The following is a 15,308-nucleotide window of genomic DNA, read 5'->3' as shown; positions in this document are numbered from 1 at the left end:
GAGGAACTCCTCGTGCTTGGAGACCTGCGGGGAAACGGGGAGGGGATTAGCAAAAGTGACAAAAATCAGCTCTAAATCAGGTCTAACCAGCTCTAAACCAGCCCAAAATAGCAATCTGGTAGTGGGACAGGGAGAGGAACTCCTCCTGCTTGGAGACCTGTGAGGGAAAATGGGGAGAAAATGGGAGGGATTAGCAAAACTGCCCAAAATCAGCTCAAAATCAGCCTTAAAATAGCAATCTGGTAGTGGGACAGGGAGAGGAACTCCTCCTGCTTGGAGACCTGCGGGGAAAATGGGGAGGGGATTCGCAAAAGTAACAAAAATCAGCTCAAAATCAGCTCAAAAACAGCTCAAAAACAGCCCAAAATAACAATCTGGCAATGGGACAGGGAGAGGAACTCCTCCTGCTTGGAGACCTATGGGGAAATGAGGAGGGGATTAGCAAAACTGACAAAAATTAGCTCAAAATCAGCTCAAAAACAGCCCCAGAACGACATCCTAGCAGTGGGACAGCGAGAGGAACTCCTCCTGCTTAGAAAAATGTGAGGGCATTAGCAAAACTGATAAAAATCAGCTCAAAACCAGCCCAAACCCCACACAAACCTCAGTGAAGTTCATTTCATGTAGATGTACTCGCGGGCCTTCTGCTGCAGCTCCAGGCAGCCCAGGCGCTCACTGGGGTCCCTCCGTGGTGTCCCCCCATTGCTAGTGGGACCCCCAGACCCCCTCTAACACCCCAAACCCTCTCTAACACCCCCAAAACCCCCTCTAAAACCCCCATACCTCGGCGAAGTTCATGCAGACGTACTCGCGGGCCTTCTGCTGCAGCTCCAGGCAGCCCAGGCACTCACTGCATGGTGTCCCCCCATTCCTGGTGGCACCCCCAGACCCCCTCCAACACCCCCAAAACCCCCCAAAGCCCCCTCAAACCCCCCCAGAAACCCCCCCATACCTCGGCGAAGTTCATGCAGATGTACTCGCAGGCCTTCTGCTGCAGCTCCAGCAGCCCAGGCACTCGCTGGGGTCCCTCCGTGGTGTCCCCCCATTGCTAGTGGGACCCCCAGACCCCCTCTAACACCCCCAAAAACCCCCTAAAACCCCCCCAAAAGCCCCCCATACCTCGGCGAAGTTCATGCAGACGTACTCGTGGGCCTTCTGCTGCAGCTCCAGGCAGCCCAGGCACTCACTGCATGGTGTCCCCCCCATTCCTGGTGGGACCCCCAAACCCCCTCTAACACCCCCAAAACCCCCCCAAAGCCCCCCCAAAGCCCCCATACCTCCGCAAAGTTCATGTAGATGTACTCGCGGGCCTTCTGCTGCAGCTCCAGGCAGCCCAGGCGCTCGCTGGGGTCTCTCCGTGGTGTCCCCCCATTGCTGACAGGACGCCCCAGATCCCCCAAAACCCCTCTAAAACCCCCAAAACTACTCCAAACCCCCTCTAACACCCCCTAAAACCCCCTCAAACCCCCCATACCTCGGCGAAGTTCATGCAGACGTACTCGTGGGCCTTCTGCTGCAGCTCCAGGCAGCCCAGGCGCTCGCTGGGGTCCCCCCATTGCTAGTGGGACCCCCAGACCCCCTCTAACACCCCCAAACCCCCTAAAACCCCCCCAAAGCCCCCCATACCTCGGCGAAGTTCATGTAGATGTACTCGCGGGCCTTCTGCTGCAGCTCCAGGCAGCCCAGGCACTCAGTGCATGGTGTCCCCCCATTCCTGGTGGGACCCCCAGACCCCCTCCAACACCCCCAAAACCCCCCCAAAGCCCCCCCAAACCCCCCCATACCTCGGTGAAGTTCATGTAGATGTACTCGCGGGCCTTCTGCTGCAGCTCCAGGCAGCCCAGGCACTCACTGCACGGTGTCCCCCCATTCCTGGTGGGACCCCCAGACCCCCTCCAACACCCCCAAAACCCCCCCAAAGCCCCCTCAAACCCCCCCAAACCCCCCCCATACCTCAGCGAAGTTCATGTAGATGTACTCGTGGGCCTTCTGCTGCAGCTCCAGGCAGCCCAGGCGCTCACTGGGGTCCCTCCGTGGTGTCCCCCCATTGCTGACAGGACGCCCCAGATCCCCGAAAACCCCTCTAAAACCCCAAAACTACTCCAAACCCCCTCTAACACCCCCTAAAACCCCCCAAAGCCCCCCATACCTCGGCGAAGTTCATGTAGATGTACTCGCGGGCCTTCTGCTGCAGCTCCAGGCAGCCCAGGCGCTCGGCCAGCGCGGCGATGCCGATGGCGTTGCTGGGGTGCAGCTGCCCCCCGAGGAAGGCGCAGCAGGCGCGCACCACGGCGTCCACCTGGTACATGAGGGCGCCGTGCAGCAGCGGCAGCACGCAGCGCTCGCCCACGGCCACGGCCGCCGTGTAGGCGAACTCCACCAGGCGCTCCATGGCCCGCGGCTGCACGCCCTCGATGGGCACCTCGGCCAGGCCGCGCTCGCGCAGCCCGGCCGTGAACATGGCGCGGAAGACGGGGCTGGCGGCCGCCAGCACCACGCGGTGCGCCCGCAGCTCGGTGGCGGGCACGTCGCGGCGGTGCCGCACGCGCAGGGTCACGTCGCACAGCTGGCCCTCGAGGCGCAGCTGGTTCATGGCGGCCAGCGCGGCCGCCGGGTGCTCGGACAGCGTGTAGCGGCGCGGCGACGACGGCGACGACGGCGACGACGGCGTACCTCGGCCGGGCACTCCGGGGGCGGCGGGGACGGGCAGGACATGGCGGGGGGGGGCCCTCCCCCCGCGCCGGGGCAGGGGGGGTTTGGGGCGGTGGAGAGGCTGTGGTGGGGGGGGAGAAAAATGGGGTTAGAGCAAGGGAAACTGAGGCACGGAGGGCGGGGAGAGATTTGGGGGGGGTTGTGGAGGGAGAAAAATAGGGTTAGAGCAAGGGAAACTGAGGCAGGGAGGGATTTGGAGGGGGAGAAAAATAGGGTTAGAGCAAGGGAAACTGAGGCACGGAGGGCGGGGAGGGATTTGGAGTGGTTGGGGGGGGAGAAAAATAGGGTTAGAGCAAGGGAAACTGAGGCACGGAGGGCAGGGAGGATTTGGAGTGGTTGGGGGGGAGAAAAATAGGGTTAGAGCAAGGGAAACTGAGGCACAGAGGGTGAGGAGGGATTTGTGGGGGAAGAAAAATGGGTCTAGAGCAAGGGAAACTGAGGCACAGAGGGCAGGGAGGCGGACAGGGACTCCCTGGAATGGGATTTGGGGTGATAGAAAGGCTGCGGGGGGGGAGAGAAAATGGGTTTAGAGCAAGGGAAACTGAGGCATGGAGGGTGAGGAGGGGGACAGAGTCTCCCTGGAATGGGATTTGGGGGAGTTAGAGGGGGGAAACTGAGGCACGGAGGGCGGGGAGGGGGACAAGGACTCTCTGGAATGGGATTGGGGTGATAGAAAGGCTGCGGGGGGGAGAAAAATGGGTTTAGAGCAAGGGAAACTGAGGCATGGAGGGTGAGGAGGGGGACAGAGTCTCCCTGGAATGGGATTTGGGGGAGTTAGAGGGGGGAAACTGAGGCACGGAGGGCGGGGAGGGGGACAAGAACTCTCTGGAATGGGATTGGGGTGATAGAAAGGCTGCGGGGGGGAGAAAAATGGGTTTAGAGCAAGGGAAACTGAGGCACGGAGAGTGGGGAGGTATTTGGGGGGGTTGTGGGGGGAGAAAAATAGGGTTAGAGCAAGGGAAACTGAGGCACGGAGGGCGGGGAGGGGGACAGGGACTCCCTGGAGTGTGAATTGGGGGCGTTAGAGGGGGTAAACTGAGGCACGGAGGGTGAGGACAGGAACAAGGGTCTCCCTGGAATGGGATTTGGGGGGGTTGTGGGGGAGGAAAAACAGGGTTAGCATGGGGAAACTGAGGCACAGAGGGTGGGGAAGGGGACACAGCCCCCCCCTCCCCCATCACAGGGACCTTTTTGGGGACCCCCGGGGGTCCGTGTCGGGGGGGGGTCAGGGGTTTATTTTGGGGGTCTCACAGCCCATGCCGCTACCGGGGCGACCCGGGGTGGATTTTGGCGATCCCGAGCGGCATTTTGGGCTAATTCGGGGCTATTTTGGGGCTATTTTGGGGCCATTTCGGGGCGCTCTCACGGCCCACGCAGCGGCCCCGGTACCGGAGCTGCCCCGCCGGTATTTTGGGGGCTCCCGGGGTGTGTTCTGGGCGATTTTCGGGGGTCTCACCGCCCCGCACCGACACCGCGGTATCCCGGGGGGTGTTTTGGGGGGGGGGGGGGGGGGCTCGGGGCGTTGTTCTGCGTGCCCCGAGAGGGATTTTGGGGTTATTCCCAGAGGATTTGGGGATCTGGCCGGTCCGTGCCGGTACCGGCGTGTCCCGGGGGGTATTGCGGGGGGTCCCGGGGGCTTGCTGGGGATATTTTGGGGGGGTCTCACCGGTTCACGCCGCGGCCCCGGGGCCGGGGGGGCGGGGGGGGGGGCCGTGACTAAGCAGCGCGCGGAGCCCCCGCCGCGATAAGAGCCCCCGGGACACGCCCTGTGACGTCACGGACACGCCCACGGCCGCGCCCCTCGCCGCAATAAAAGTCCCCCGGGCCCGGTGGCGGCACCGGGAGGGTCCCCGTGACCCCCCCGTGACCCCCCCCCGTGACCCCGAGACCCCCCCGGGGGCTTCCTGTGGCTCCCGATGTGACCCCAAAACGCCCCCGTGACCTCCCCCCGGTGCCACCCGCGGGACCCCAAAACGCCCCCGGGACCTCCCGGTGTCACCCGGGGGAGCCCCAAAGTCCCGAAGTGACCCCGAAATGTCCCCGGGCCCCCCCCGCCCCTCCCCACACCCCCCCCCCGCCGCCCCCGGGGTCCCCGCCCGGGCCACGCCCACCCGCCATGACCACGCCCCCGCACGCCGGTGATCTGCATGGCCCCGCCCATCCGCCGCGATTCGGGCTCCGCCCTCTCTCGTTGGTCACGCCCCCTCCGGGGCCCCGCCCCCCCATGGCGCCGCCGCCGCCATGAGCGGGGGGGGGGAGGGACCGGGACCCCCCCCGGGACCGGCACCGGCACCGGGACCGGGACCGGGACCGGGACCCCCCCCCGCGGCCGAGCGGGGCGGGCAGCGCGTGCGGGGCCGCGTGCTCGCGGCCTGGAACAGCGTCAAATACGGTGGGGACCGGACACCGGGATACCGGGATACCGGGAACGGGATACCGGGACACCGGGACACCGGGAACGGGATACCGGGAACGGGATACCGGAATACTGGACACCGGGACACCGGGAACGGGATACCGGGACACCGGAACACCGGGATACCGGGAACGGGATACCGGAATACTGGGATACCGGGACACCGGGATACCGGGACACCGGGACACCGGGAACGGGACATCGGGATACCGGGACACCGGGAACGGGATACCGGGATCGGGATACTGGGATACCGGGACACCGGGAAACCGAGAAACCGAGAACGGGACACTGGGACACCGGGATACCGGGAACGGGACACTGGGACACCGGAAGGCAGACGGGGTCTCGGGTCGGGGCGGTGCCGGTTCCCGGGACCGCGGGGATGGGCGGGGTTGTCCCAGGATGGGGTCCTGGGGTGGAAATGGGGGGGGGGGGGGCCGAGGAGGTACCGGGGGTCCCGGGATTCGGGAGTCCCGGGATCTGGGGGTGCCGGGGTTCGGGGGTCCCCGCTGACCCCGTTTCTCCCCCAGGCTGGACGCTGCGGCCGCGGCCCCACTTCAGCCCGCGGGACCCCCTGTACCTGCTGGGGAGGGTCTACACGCCGGGGAACGGGGGTGAGCGGGACCCCCCGGGGGGCTCCCACCCCCATTTTTTATCCCCCACCGAGGACCAGGCGCGGTCCCGGCGGGATTCCTGCTCCCGGCGTGACGGATCCCCGGGTCCCCGGAGGGGATTTGGGGGGGGGTCTGAGGGGTCTCGGAGATCTGAGGGGGTCTTGAGGCTCTGAGGGGTCTCGGGGGTCTGAGGGGGGTCTCGGGGGTCTCCCACGGCCTCTGTCCCCCCCCTCCCCAGAGGAGCTGGCGCGGTCCCGACGGGATTCCTGCTCCCGGTGTGACGGATCCCTGGGTTCCCGGAGGGGATTTCGGGGGGTCTGAGGGAGTCTCGGGGTCTGAGGGGGTCTCGGAGCTCTGAGGGGGTCTCGGGGGTCTCCCACGGCCTCTGTCCCCCCTCCCCAGAGGAGCTGGCGCGGTTCCGGCGGGATTTCTGCTCCCGGTTGTGGCTGACGTACCGGAGCGGGTTCCCGGCGCTGCCCGGGACCCCCGCACCACCGACTGCGGCTGGGGCTGCACGCTGCGCAGCGCGCAGATGCTGCTGGGCCAGGGGCTGCTGCTGCACCTGCTGGGCCGCGGTAAGCGACCCCCGGGCCTGCGGAGGGACCCCCGGGCCGGGGGGACACTCCTCGAGCCCCCCCCCGCCTCACCCATCCCTCAATTCCAGACTGGATGTGGCCGGAGGCGCTGCTGGAACTGGAGCCGGGGGGGTCCGCAGGAGCCGCGACCCCCCGGGACGGACACGGCCCCCCCGGGATGGACCGAGGGTCCCCCGGGATGGGCACGGATCCCCCAGGACGGACAGGGCGTCCCCGGGAGGACGCGGGACCCCCTGGGATGGACCCGGGAGCCCCCAGGACGGAGCCAGGAGCCCCCAGGATGGACGCGACCCCCCAGAATGGACAGGGACCTCCCGGGGTGGACACGGAGCGCTCCGGGGGGACCCGGGACCCCTCGGGACAGCCCCGGGACCCCTCGGGACGGGCACGGGACCCCTCGGGACAGCCCCGGGACCCCTCGGGACAGCCCCGGGACCCCTCGGGACGGGCACGGGACCCCTCGGGACAGCCCCGGGACCCCTCGGGACGGGCACGGGACCCCTCGGGACGGACCCGGGACCCCTCGGGACAGACCCGGGACCCCTCGGGACGGGCACGGGACCCCCCGGGCGCCCCCCGAGCCCCCCGGGACGCGGAGCAGCGGCACCGCGCCATCGTGTCCTGGTTCTCCGACCACCCCCGCGCCCGTTCGGGATCCACCGGCTCGTGGAGCTGGGCCGGGAGTTCGGCAAGAGCGCCGGGGACTGGTTCGGCCCCGCCATCGCCGCCCACCTGCTGCGGTGAGCGGGGCCGGGGGGGCTCGGCGGGGACCCCGTGGGGTTGGGGGGGGACGCCGGGACCCCCCCCGGACCCACCGATCCCGTCCCGCTCAGGGGGGCCGTGGAATCCTGCACGGAGACCCCCGGGCTCGCCGTCTACGTGGCCCAGGACTGCACCGGTACGGGGGGAACTTGGGGGGGGGTCTTCGGTGTGGGGGGGTCGGAGGGGCTCGAGGGCGTTTTCAGGGGGATTTGGGGGTGTTTCTGTGGGGTCGGGCGGGCCGGGAATGAGCGGCCCCCCCTCCCCTTTTTTTTGCAGTTTACAAAGAGGACGCGGCCAGGTTGGTGCGGGGCGACCGTGACGGGGCGACAGCGGGACCCGGAGCCCCGGGACCGGGAACATCGGGAACACCGGGAGCCCCGGGACACGGAACACCGGGACCGGGAGCACCGGGAGCCCCGGGACACGGAACACCGGGACCGGGAGCACCGGGAGCCCCGGGACCAGAAGCCCCGGGACACGGGACACCGGGAGCGCCGGAGCCGGGGCGGCGCCGCGGGCTCGTCCTGCTGGTGCCGGCGCGGTTGGGGGGCGAGAGCCTGAACCCCGTGTACGTGGAGTGCGTCAAGGTGGGTCTGGGGGCGGCCGGGGGCGATCCCGGTGCCATTCCCGGTGCCATTCCCGGTGCCACCGCGTGTCCCCCCCCGCCAGGAGCTGCTGCAGCTCCGCTCCTGCCTCGGCATCATCGGCGGGAAGCCCCGGCACTCGCTCTACTTCCTCGGCTTCCAAGGTACCGACCCCGCGGGAGGGGGGCCCGGGGGGGGTCCCCGGGGGTGTTCCGGGGGTCTCCGACCCCTCCGTGCCCCCCCGCCCCCCCCCCCAGGTGATTCCCTGCTCTACCTGGACCCGCACCTCTGCCAGCCCTGCGTGGACACGGCCCGGGAGAACTTCCCTCTCCAGGTGGGTGCGCCCCAAAAACGGGCTCTGGGGCGATGGAGGGGGGGCTCAGTGGGTTGTGACCCCCCCCCCCCAAACTTTTCCTGCCCCCCCCCCCCAGTCCTTCCACTGCTGCTTCCCGCGGAAAATGTCCTTCGGGAAGATGGATCCCAGCTGCACCTTCGGCTTCTACGCCGGCGGGACGGAGCTGGAGCAGCTCTGGGGGGACCTGGCCCGGGTGAGTGCCCTGGGGGGGGGGTCGGGGTGTCCTGTCCCCCCCTTTTCCCGCTGCTGACCCCCCCTCCCCTTTTCTCCAGGTGCTGGCCCCCCCCTCGGCTCCGGAGCGTTATCCCATCTTCACTCTGGCCGAGGGCCGCGCTCAGCACCAGGCCCTGGACGCCCCCCCCGGGCCGCCCCCTCCCCTCCCCCGCCGGGGGAAACGCCCCAAAAAACCCAACTCGGACGAGTTCGTTCTCCTCTGAGCCCCCCCAAATCCATCCCCCCCCCCCCAAACACTGGATCGGCCCCGGGCGGTGCAGCCGCGGCTCGGGGGGGGGCCGCGGGCACCTCCCCCCCTCAAATTGGGGCTGTTTTGGGTCACTACTGGCACTCCTCCACCCCCCCTCACACTCCAGGACCCCTCTCACACTCCACGACCCCTCTCACACTCCGGGACCCCCCCCTCACACTCCAGGACCCCCCCCAAATCGCCGGGACCCCCCGTTCACTGTCAGAGGCTGCTCAGGGTGGGGGGGCGGTTATTTATTGCTCCGCTCAGGACCCCCCCCCCCAAATAAAGACAACTTGAATCGAGCTCGGCCTCCCGGCGCTTTCGTTCTTTTCTGGGCGGGTTCTGGTGCTTCTCCAGAACTTCTGGAGCTTTTCGAGGTGGTTCTGGTGTTTTCCTGGGGTTTCAGGTATTTCTCCGGGAGTTCCAGGTTTTTTCCCGGGGGTTCCAGGTTTTTTCCCGGGGGTTTCAGGTTTTTTCCCGGGGATTTCAGGTGTTTTCCTGCGGGTTTGGGGCGTTTTTCCTGCGTTTCTGTTTTTTCCCATTGATGGCTGCTGTTTTCCCGGTGCTCCCAGCGTTTTTCCCAGGGTTTTTCCTCGGTGCTCCCAGCATTTTTCCCGGTGTTCCCGGGGTTTTTTCCGGGGTTTCTCCGGGGGCTCCCCACGTTTCCCCCCCCCTCCTTTCCCCGCTGCCGCCGGAGCTGCCGGAACCGGAGCCTGCGGGGGTTGAGGCCGAAGGCTTCCAGCCTCTTCCCGCTGAACTCCCGGCCCCCCAAACGCACGGCCGCGCCCAGGGGGGGCCCCCCCGGCGCCGGGGACCCCCGGGATTTTGGGGGGCCGCGGGGGGGGCCACGGGGGGCTCCCCTTTTTTCCGCCTCCTCCAGGCGCTTCCTCTTCTCCCGGCGTTTCTTCCCAAATTTCGGCTTCGCCGGCGCCGCCTCCACCTCCTCGGGGCTGTGATGATGATGATGAGGGGGCGTCGGGGGAGGTGTGAACACCCCAAAAACCCTTCCCGAGACCCCCCCCCCCCATCCGTACTCAGCCACGAGGGATCTCAGGATCTGGTGCTTCTTGCTGAGGTTCTGCGCCCGCCGGCTGTAATTGGCCTGGTCCTGCCGCTCCTCCTGCTCCGAGCTGCGAGGGGAGGGGTCCGTGAGCCCCCCCCCAAATCCCGGGGGCACCCGGGACCCCCCCAGGAGCCCCCCCCTCACCGGTACATGCAGGTCTTGCGCAGGGAGCACCAGCGGTTCAGCTCTTTGTCGTCGGCCGCCAGGATCTGGGGGGGGGACACGGGGTGGGGGGAAGGTTTGGGGGGGGACACGGGGTGGGGGGAAGGTTTGGGGGGGTCCCAGCGCCCCCAGGGGGTCCCGGGGGGGGGTTTTACCTCGTCCGTGGTGAGGCCGAAGTCGCAGGGCAGCACCCGGCGGTACTTGAAGCGGCAGGGGAGGTCCCCGACCATGTCCTCGAAGTCGAGGCCGTAGAACTCGTCCAGGTACTGCTCGAAGGGGCCGGAGGCTGCGGGGATGGGCAGCTCTGGGGGGTCCCGGGGGGGTCTGGGGGGTCCCAGGAGGGGTTTGGGGGGTCCTGGGGGGTGTTCCAGGGGTCTGGGGGGTCCCAGGAGGGGTTTGGAGGGTCCCAGGAGGGGTCTGGGGGGCCCTGGGGGAGGTCCCGGGGGTTCTGGGAGGGTTTGGGGGGCACCAGGAGGGTTTTGGAGGGTCCCGGGGGGGTTTGGGGGGCACCAGGAGGGGTTTGGGGGGTCCTGGGGGAGGTCCCAGGGGGGTTTGGGGTGTCCAGGGGTCTGGGGGATCCCAGGGGGAGTCTGGGGGGTCCCAGGAGGGGTCTGGGGGGTCCCAGGAGGGGTTTTGGGTGACACCAGGAGGGGTTTGGGGGGTCCTGGGGGGGTTTGGGGGGTCCAAGGGGGGTCCCAGGAGGAGTCCCAGAAGGTTTGGGAGGTCCCAGAGGGGTTTGGGGGCGCCAGGAGGGGTTATGGGGGGGGTCCTGAGTTGGGTTTGGGGCGTTCTTGGGGGGGGGACACAGGGATTCGGGAGTCATGGATTTTGGGGGTGGTATGAGGATTTTGGGAGGAGGTCAGGGTTTGGGGGATTATTGGGATTTTGGGGGTGTTGTCCCAAGGATTTTGGGGTCTGTGGGGGGGGTCTCAGGGTCCCGTTGCTCACCGGGGTCGAACGGGGGCTTCTCCCTCTCCAGGGCCTCCCGGAACCGCGTCCGCCGCCGCCTCTTCCCGAAGGTCACCTCGGGGGGGGCCCGGCCCGGGGGGGCCGCGGGGTCGGGGGGGGGCTCGGGGACGTAATCGGCGTCCATCTGTGGGGGAGGGGTCAGCCGGGGAGGGGGCTGCACCCCCCGATCCGGGACCCCCCCCCCCTCCAATATCCCTGTGCTGGGTTCTGCCCGGCCTCAGCTCTGGGGGGGGGGGGCTCATTCCAAGGGTGAGGGGGGGGGGAGCAGCTTTGAGAGGGGGTCTCATTCAACTGGGGGGGGGTCTCCTTCTCCTCCTCCTCCTCTTCCTCCTCCTCCTCCTCCTCCTCACCACGAAGTCGGGGTCCTCGCAGTGCGGCTCCTCCTCCCGCCCCGTCCAGGCGTCCCAGTTCCAATCATCTGCAGGATTATTGGGGGGGGGGGGGGGGGGGGGGGGGCGACACGGTGACACCGGGAACGAGGGGAGGGGGACACCACCCCCCCCCTGCCCCGCGACCCCCCTCCCACCCCCACTCACCCTCCAGCCCCTCCTCCTCCTCAAACTGCGGCTTCTCCTCCTCCCCCCGGCCGTAGTATTCCTCCCCGAACCATTCCTGCCGGGAGGAAAAGGGGGCTCAGCGGGGACCGGGGGGGTCCGGGGGGTGGGGGGCTCAGCCGGGGCACCCACGGCCATGAGCCGGTCGTGGCGGGCGGGGTCGAAATCCTCCTGGAGGAGGGAGTCGGTGAGGCCGAAGGCGTCGAGCCGGAGGCGTCGCGGATGCGGGCGATGCGGGCGGCCAGCTCCTGCCGCTTCAGGTTCTTCAGCTGCTTCAGCTCCTCCCTGCGCCGGGCCCGTTCCTGGGGGGGGGAAAAAAGGGGTGGTGGGAGGCGTGGGGGGCAGCCCAGGACCCCCCCAAACCCGCCCGGGCTCTTGCTCACCTTCCTCTTCCTCTCCCGGATCTGCTCCCGCTTCTCCTTGCGCCGCTCGTCGCGGCGCCGCACCGAGGTGGGGATGTGGCGTGGGAAGGTTTGGATCTGGGGGGGGGGGAAAGGGTTAGGGACCCCCAGAGCTGCCCCAAAAACGGGGAGTGTGCCCCAAAAAATCAGCCCCCCAAAATGGGGAGTGTGTCCCCAAAACAGGGAATGTGCCCCCAGAATAACCCCCCCAAAACAGGGAGTGTGCCCCCAAAATGGGGAGTGTGCCCCCAAAATGGGGAGTGTGCCCCCAAAATCAGCCCCCCAAAACGGGGAGTGTGCCCCCAAACCAGCTCCCCAAAACAGGGAATGTGCCCCCAAAATAACCCCCCCAAAACCGGGAGTGTGCCCCCAACCCGCCCCCCAAAACCTGGGAGTGTGTCGTGGGAACGTCTGGATCTAGGGGGGTAAAACAGATCAGGGACCCCCAAATTCCACTCCGCGAATCCCCTCCCTACCCCCCTAAACCTTCACCCCTTCCCCAATTTCTGCCCCCCGATTTTTACCCCCCGCCCCCCCCCCCCCCAAATTCCCTCCTTCCCCCCACCTGAGCCGCCCCCGGCTCCTCGAAGCGGAAATTGTGCCGGCGCTCGAACTCCTGCTGCCGCTCCAGGAACTGCTCCCCCTCGTCCGAGGAGTCCTCCAGGGCGGGCAGGGGCGATCTGGGGGGGTCGGGGGGGGTCACTGGGGGGTCCAGGGGGGTCACTGGGGGGTTCCCAGGGGGTCCCCACTCCTCATCCTGTGGCTGCTCCATGAGCGGCTCCCCCTGGGTCCCAGGCGGTGTCCGGGAGGAGTGGGGATGGCCTGGGGGGGCTGCAGGGGGTTTGGGGGGCTCCGGGGGGGTCTGGGGGGGGCTCCAGCTGTGATGGGGAGGGGTCTGGGGGTCCCGCTCACCCTTCGTCCCCCTCCTCTTCCTCCTCCTCGTCCTGGTGCTGCCCGCAGCCGTTGCCCAGCAGGTAATCGCGCAGGAATCGCTCGCCCCGGCTCCAGCGCCGGGTCCGACCAGAACTTCTGCAGGGGCTCCTGGGGGAGAGGGGGGGGGGGATCAGAGCTGGGGGTCGCCCCCCTGTCCCCCCCCCCCCCACAATCCCACCCCCCCAGAGCCCCCCCCAGCCCCTCACCAGGTCCTGCAGCGGCTCCGGGGGGCCTCGGCCTGGCCCCGCAGCCAGAGCAGGTACTGCTCCTCCTCCTGAGCCTGGGGGGGCAAAGGGGGTCAGTGAGGGACCCCCGGACCTCCCCGGGACCCCCCCAAACCTCCTCAGGACCCCCAAACCTCCCCAGAACCACCCAGGACCCCCAAACCTCCCTGGGATCCCCAACACCCCCCAGGTACTGCTCCTCCTCCTGAGCCTGGGGGGGCAAAGGGGGTCAGTGAGGGACCCCCAGACCCCCCCGGGACCCCCCCAAACCTCCTCAGGACCCCCAAACCTCCCCAGAACCACCCAGGACCCCCAAACCTCCCTGGGATCCCCCCCCCCCAAACCTCTCCAGGGACCCCCCGGCACCCCCAGACCTCCCCGGGACCCCCCCCCAAACCTCCTCAGGACCCCCCCAAACCTCCCCAGAACCACCCGGGACCCCAATCCTCCCTGAGACCCCCCTCCCTGGGTCCCCCATACCTCCCCAGGGGTCCCCCAAATCTCCCAGGGACCCCCAAACCTCACCTGGGACACCCCCCCAAACCTCCCCGGGACCCCCTGGGACCCCCAAACCTCCCCGGACCCCCAGCCCCCCCCTCACCTTCTCCTCCCGGGACCGATCCCGCGGCCGGAGCAGGGCCCCTCCCCCCCCCTCCTCCTCCTCCTCCTCGCTGTCGGCCACGAAGGCTCGGAAGCTGCGGGGGGAGGTCCAGGGTCACCCCTGGTGCCGAGGACCCCCCCCCCTCAAAATCCCAGAGTCCCCCCAAACCCCAGGACCCCCCCCCCTCACCTCTCCTTCAGCGCCCGCTGCTCCTCCACGTAGCTCTGGGAGGCCTCGGCCTGGGGGGGGAAGGGTTTTGGGGGGTCACGGGGATTTTTGGGGGGGTCACGGGGTTTTTGGGGGGGGTCACGGGGATTTTTGGGGGGGTCACGGGGGATTTTGGGATCTCAGGGATTTTTGGCGGGACTCAGGAATTTTTGTGAGGCTCATGGGGATTTTTGGGGGGGTCATAGGTATTTTTGGGAGGTCTCAGGGATTTTTGGGGGGGGTCACAGGGATTTTTGTGAGGCTCATGGGGATTTTTGGGGGGTCCCAGGGATTTTTGGGGGGGTCACGGGGATTTTTGGGGGGCTCAGGAATTTTTGGGGGGGTCATGGGGATTTTTGGGTGGGTCACAGGTATTTTTGGGAGGTCTCAGAGATTTTTAGGGGGGGGTCACAGGGAATTTTTTGGGGGGGTCACGGGGATTTTTGGGGGGGCTCAGCCCTCCCCTCCCCTCACCTTCCTCCTCCTGGCCGCCCGCCTCCTCATCCTCCTCATCCTCCTCGTCCACGTATTTGCTGCAGGGCGGGGGGGGGGACGGTCAGGTCACCCCGGGGGGGGCTCAGGACCCCAAAACCCCCCCAAAATCCCCACCCACAAGCCCCCTCCTCACCCTTCCTTCTCCAGCACCACCTTCCGCTCGTAATCCTTCAGGAACATCGGCTTGGCCGGCCGCTCTTCCTCCCCCTCCTCCTCCTCCTCCTCCTCCTCCTCCTCGGATTCTGGGAGGGGCCGGGATGAGTTTTGGGTGCCCCCCCCCGGGTTTTGGGGACCCCCCCCCCCCCGCCCCGCCGGTACCTGGGCGGGTGAAGAACGTGGTGTCCTCCCGGTAAATGCGGGGGTCGCGGGTCTTGAGCAGCGCCAGCGTCCGGTAGAACTCCCGCTCCTGCCGGGGGTCCCGGGCCTGGCGGCGGGGCCGGGGGGGGTCAGGGGGGGCTCCGGGACCCCCCCCCGGGACCTCCCCTCCCCCCACTCACCACATCGTCCCCGCTGGACTCGGAGCTGTCGCTGTCGCTGTCGCTGTCGCCGCTGGCCGCGGTGTCGCCGTAACGGTCCCGCACTGCCGGGGGGCACCGGCGCCGCTCAGCACCGCGGGGAGGGGGGGGGGGCACCGGTTCCTCCCGAGCGCCGGTCCCGTTCCCGGTCCCTGTCCCGGTTCCCCCCGCCCCCATCCCGTTCCCTGTGCCGTTTTCCCCCGTTCCCGGTGTCTCACGGCGCTGCGGCTCCTCCCGTCCCTCCCGGTTCCCCCCGTTCCCGGCCCCGCGGCTCCTCCCGCCCGGTCCCTCCCGCTCCCGTTCCCGGTGTCTCACGGCGCCGCAGCTCTTCTCGCTGCCGGTACCGCCCGGTCCCTCCCGGTTCCCCCCGTTCCCGGCCCCGTTCCCGGTGTCTCACGGCCCGCAGCTCCTCCCTCCCGGTCCGTCCCGTTCCCGGCCCCGTTCCCGGTCCCGCAGCTCCTCCTTCCCGGTTCCCCCCCGTTCCCGGCCCCGTTCCCGGTCCCGCAGCTCCTCCTTCCCGCTCCCGGCCCCGCTCCCGGCCCCGCTCCCGGCCCCGCTCGCGGTGTCTCACGGCGCTGCAGCTCCTCCCGCCGCCGGTACCGCCCGTAGCGCTCCGCGAACGCCGCGTTCACGCGGAGCTTGGGCTCCGCCATGGCCGCCCACGTGACCGCCCGGC

At 68.5% G+C, this 15,308-nt stretch overlaps 3 protein-coding genes across 3 annotated transcripts; 1 reads left to right on the top strand and 2 right to left on the bottom strand.

The window, feature by feature from the left end:
• Nucleotides 1–2,017: 2,017 nt before the first annotated feature.
• On the bottom strand, nt 2,018–4,408 carry KEAP1 (kelch like ECH associated protein 1). The gene is made up of 3 exons (XM_053969370.1): nt 4,379–4,408; nt 2,150–2,773; nt 2,018–2,050 (listed from the first exon to the last, which is right to left on the bottom strand). The coding sequence occupies exons 2-3, from the start codon at nt 2,591–2,593 to the stop codon at nt 2,018–2,020; spliced, it is 477 nt and encodes a 158-aa protein (XP_053825345.1). The 5' UTR covers nt 2,594–2,773; nt 4,379–4,408.
• Nucleotides 4,409–4,887: 479 nt separating this feature from the next.
• ATG4D (autophagy related 4D cysteine peptidase) lies at nt 4,888–8,567 on the top strand. The gene is given in 12 exon segments (XM_053969380.1): nt 4,888–5,104; nt 5,662–5,745; nt 6,148–6,228; nt 6,231–6,320; nt 6,410–6,982; nt 6,985–7,081; nt 7,175–7,239; nt 7,380–7,690; nt 7,773–7,851; nt 7,945–8,021; nt 8,119–8,235; nt 8,315–8,567. Coding segments are annotated over 12 exon segments (1,890 nt in total). The 5' UTR covers nt 4,888–4,953; the 3' UTR covers nt 8,480–8,567.
• A 171-nt stretch (nt 8,568–8,738) lies between these two features.
• On the bottom strand, nt 8,739–15,298 carry KRI1 (KRI1 homolog). Its single transcript, XM_053969379.1, is given in 21 exon segments — nt 8,739–9,458; nt 9,543–9,638; nt 9,716–9,780; nt 9,889–10,019; nt 10,682–10,826; nt 11,053–11,120; nt 11,239–11,314; nt 11,389–11,462; nt 11,465–11,558; nt 11,640–11,735; nt 12,223–12,337; nt 12,570–12,658; nt 12,660–12,698; nt 12,797–12,870; nt 13,416–13,509; nt 13,605–13,654; nt 14,097–14,155; nt 14,251–14,359; nt 14,436–14,541; nt 14,615–14,697; nt 15,204–15,298. Coding segments are annotated over 21 exon segments (2,448 nt in total). The 5' UTR covers nt 15,286–15,298; the 3' UTR covers nt 8,739–8,755.
• Nucleotides 15,299–15,308: the final 10 nt, after the last annotated feature.

Source organism: Vidua macroura, unplaced genomic scaffold, assembly GCF_024509145.1.
Source record: "Vidua macroura isolate BioBank_ID:100142 unplaced genomic scaffold, ASM2450914v1 whyUn_scaffold_189, whole genome shotgun sequence".
NCBI lineage: Eukaryota > Metazoa > Chordata > Aves > Passeriformes > Viduidae > Vidua > Vidua macroura.
This window is presented reverse-complemented; position numbering and strand designations above follow the sequence as displayed.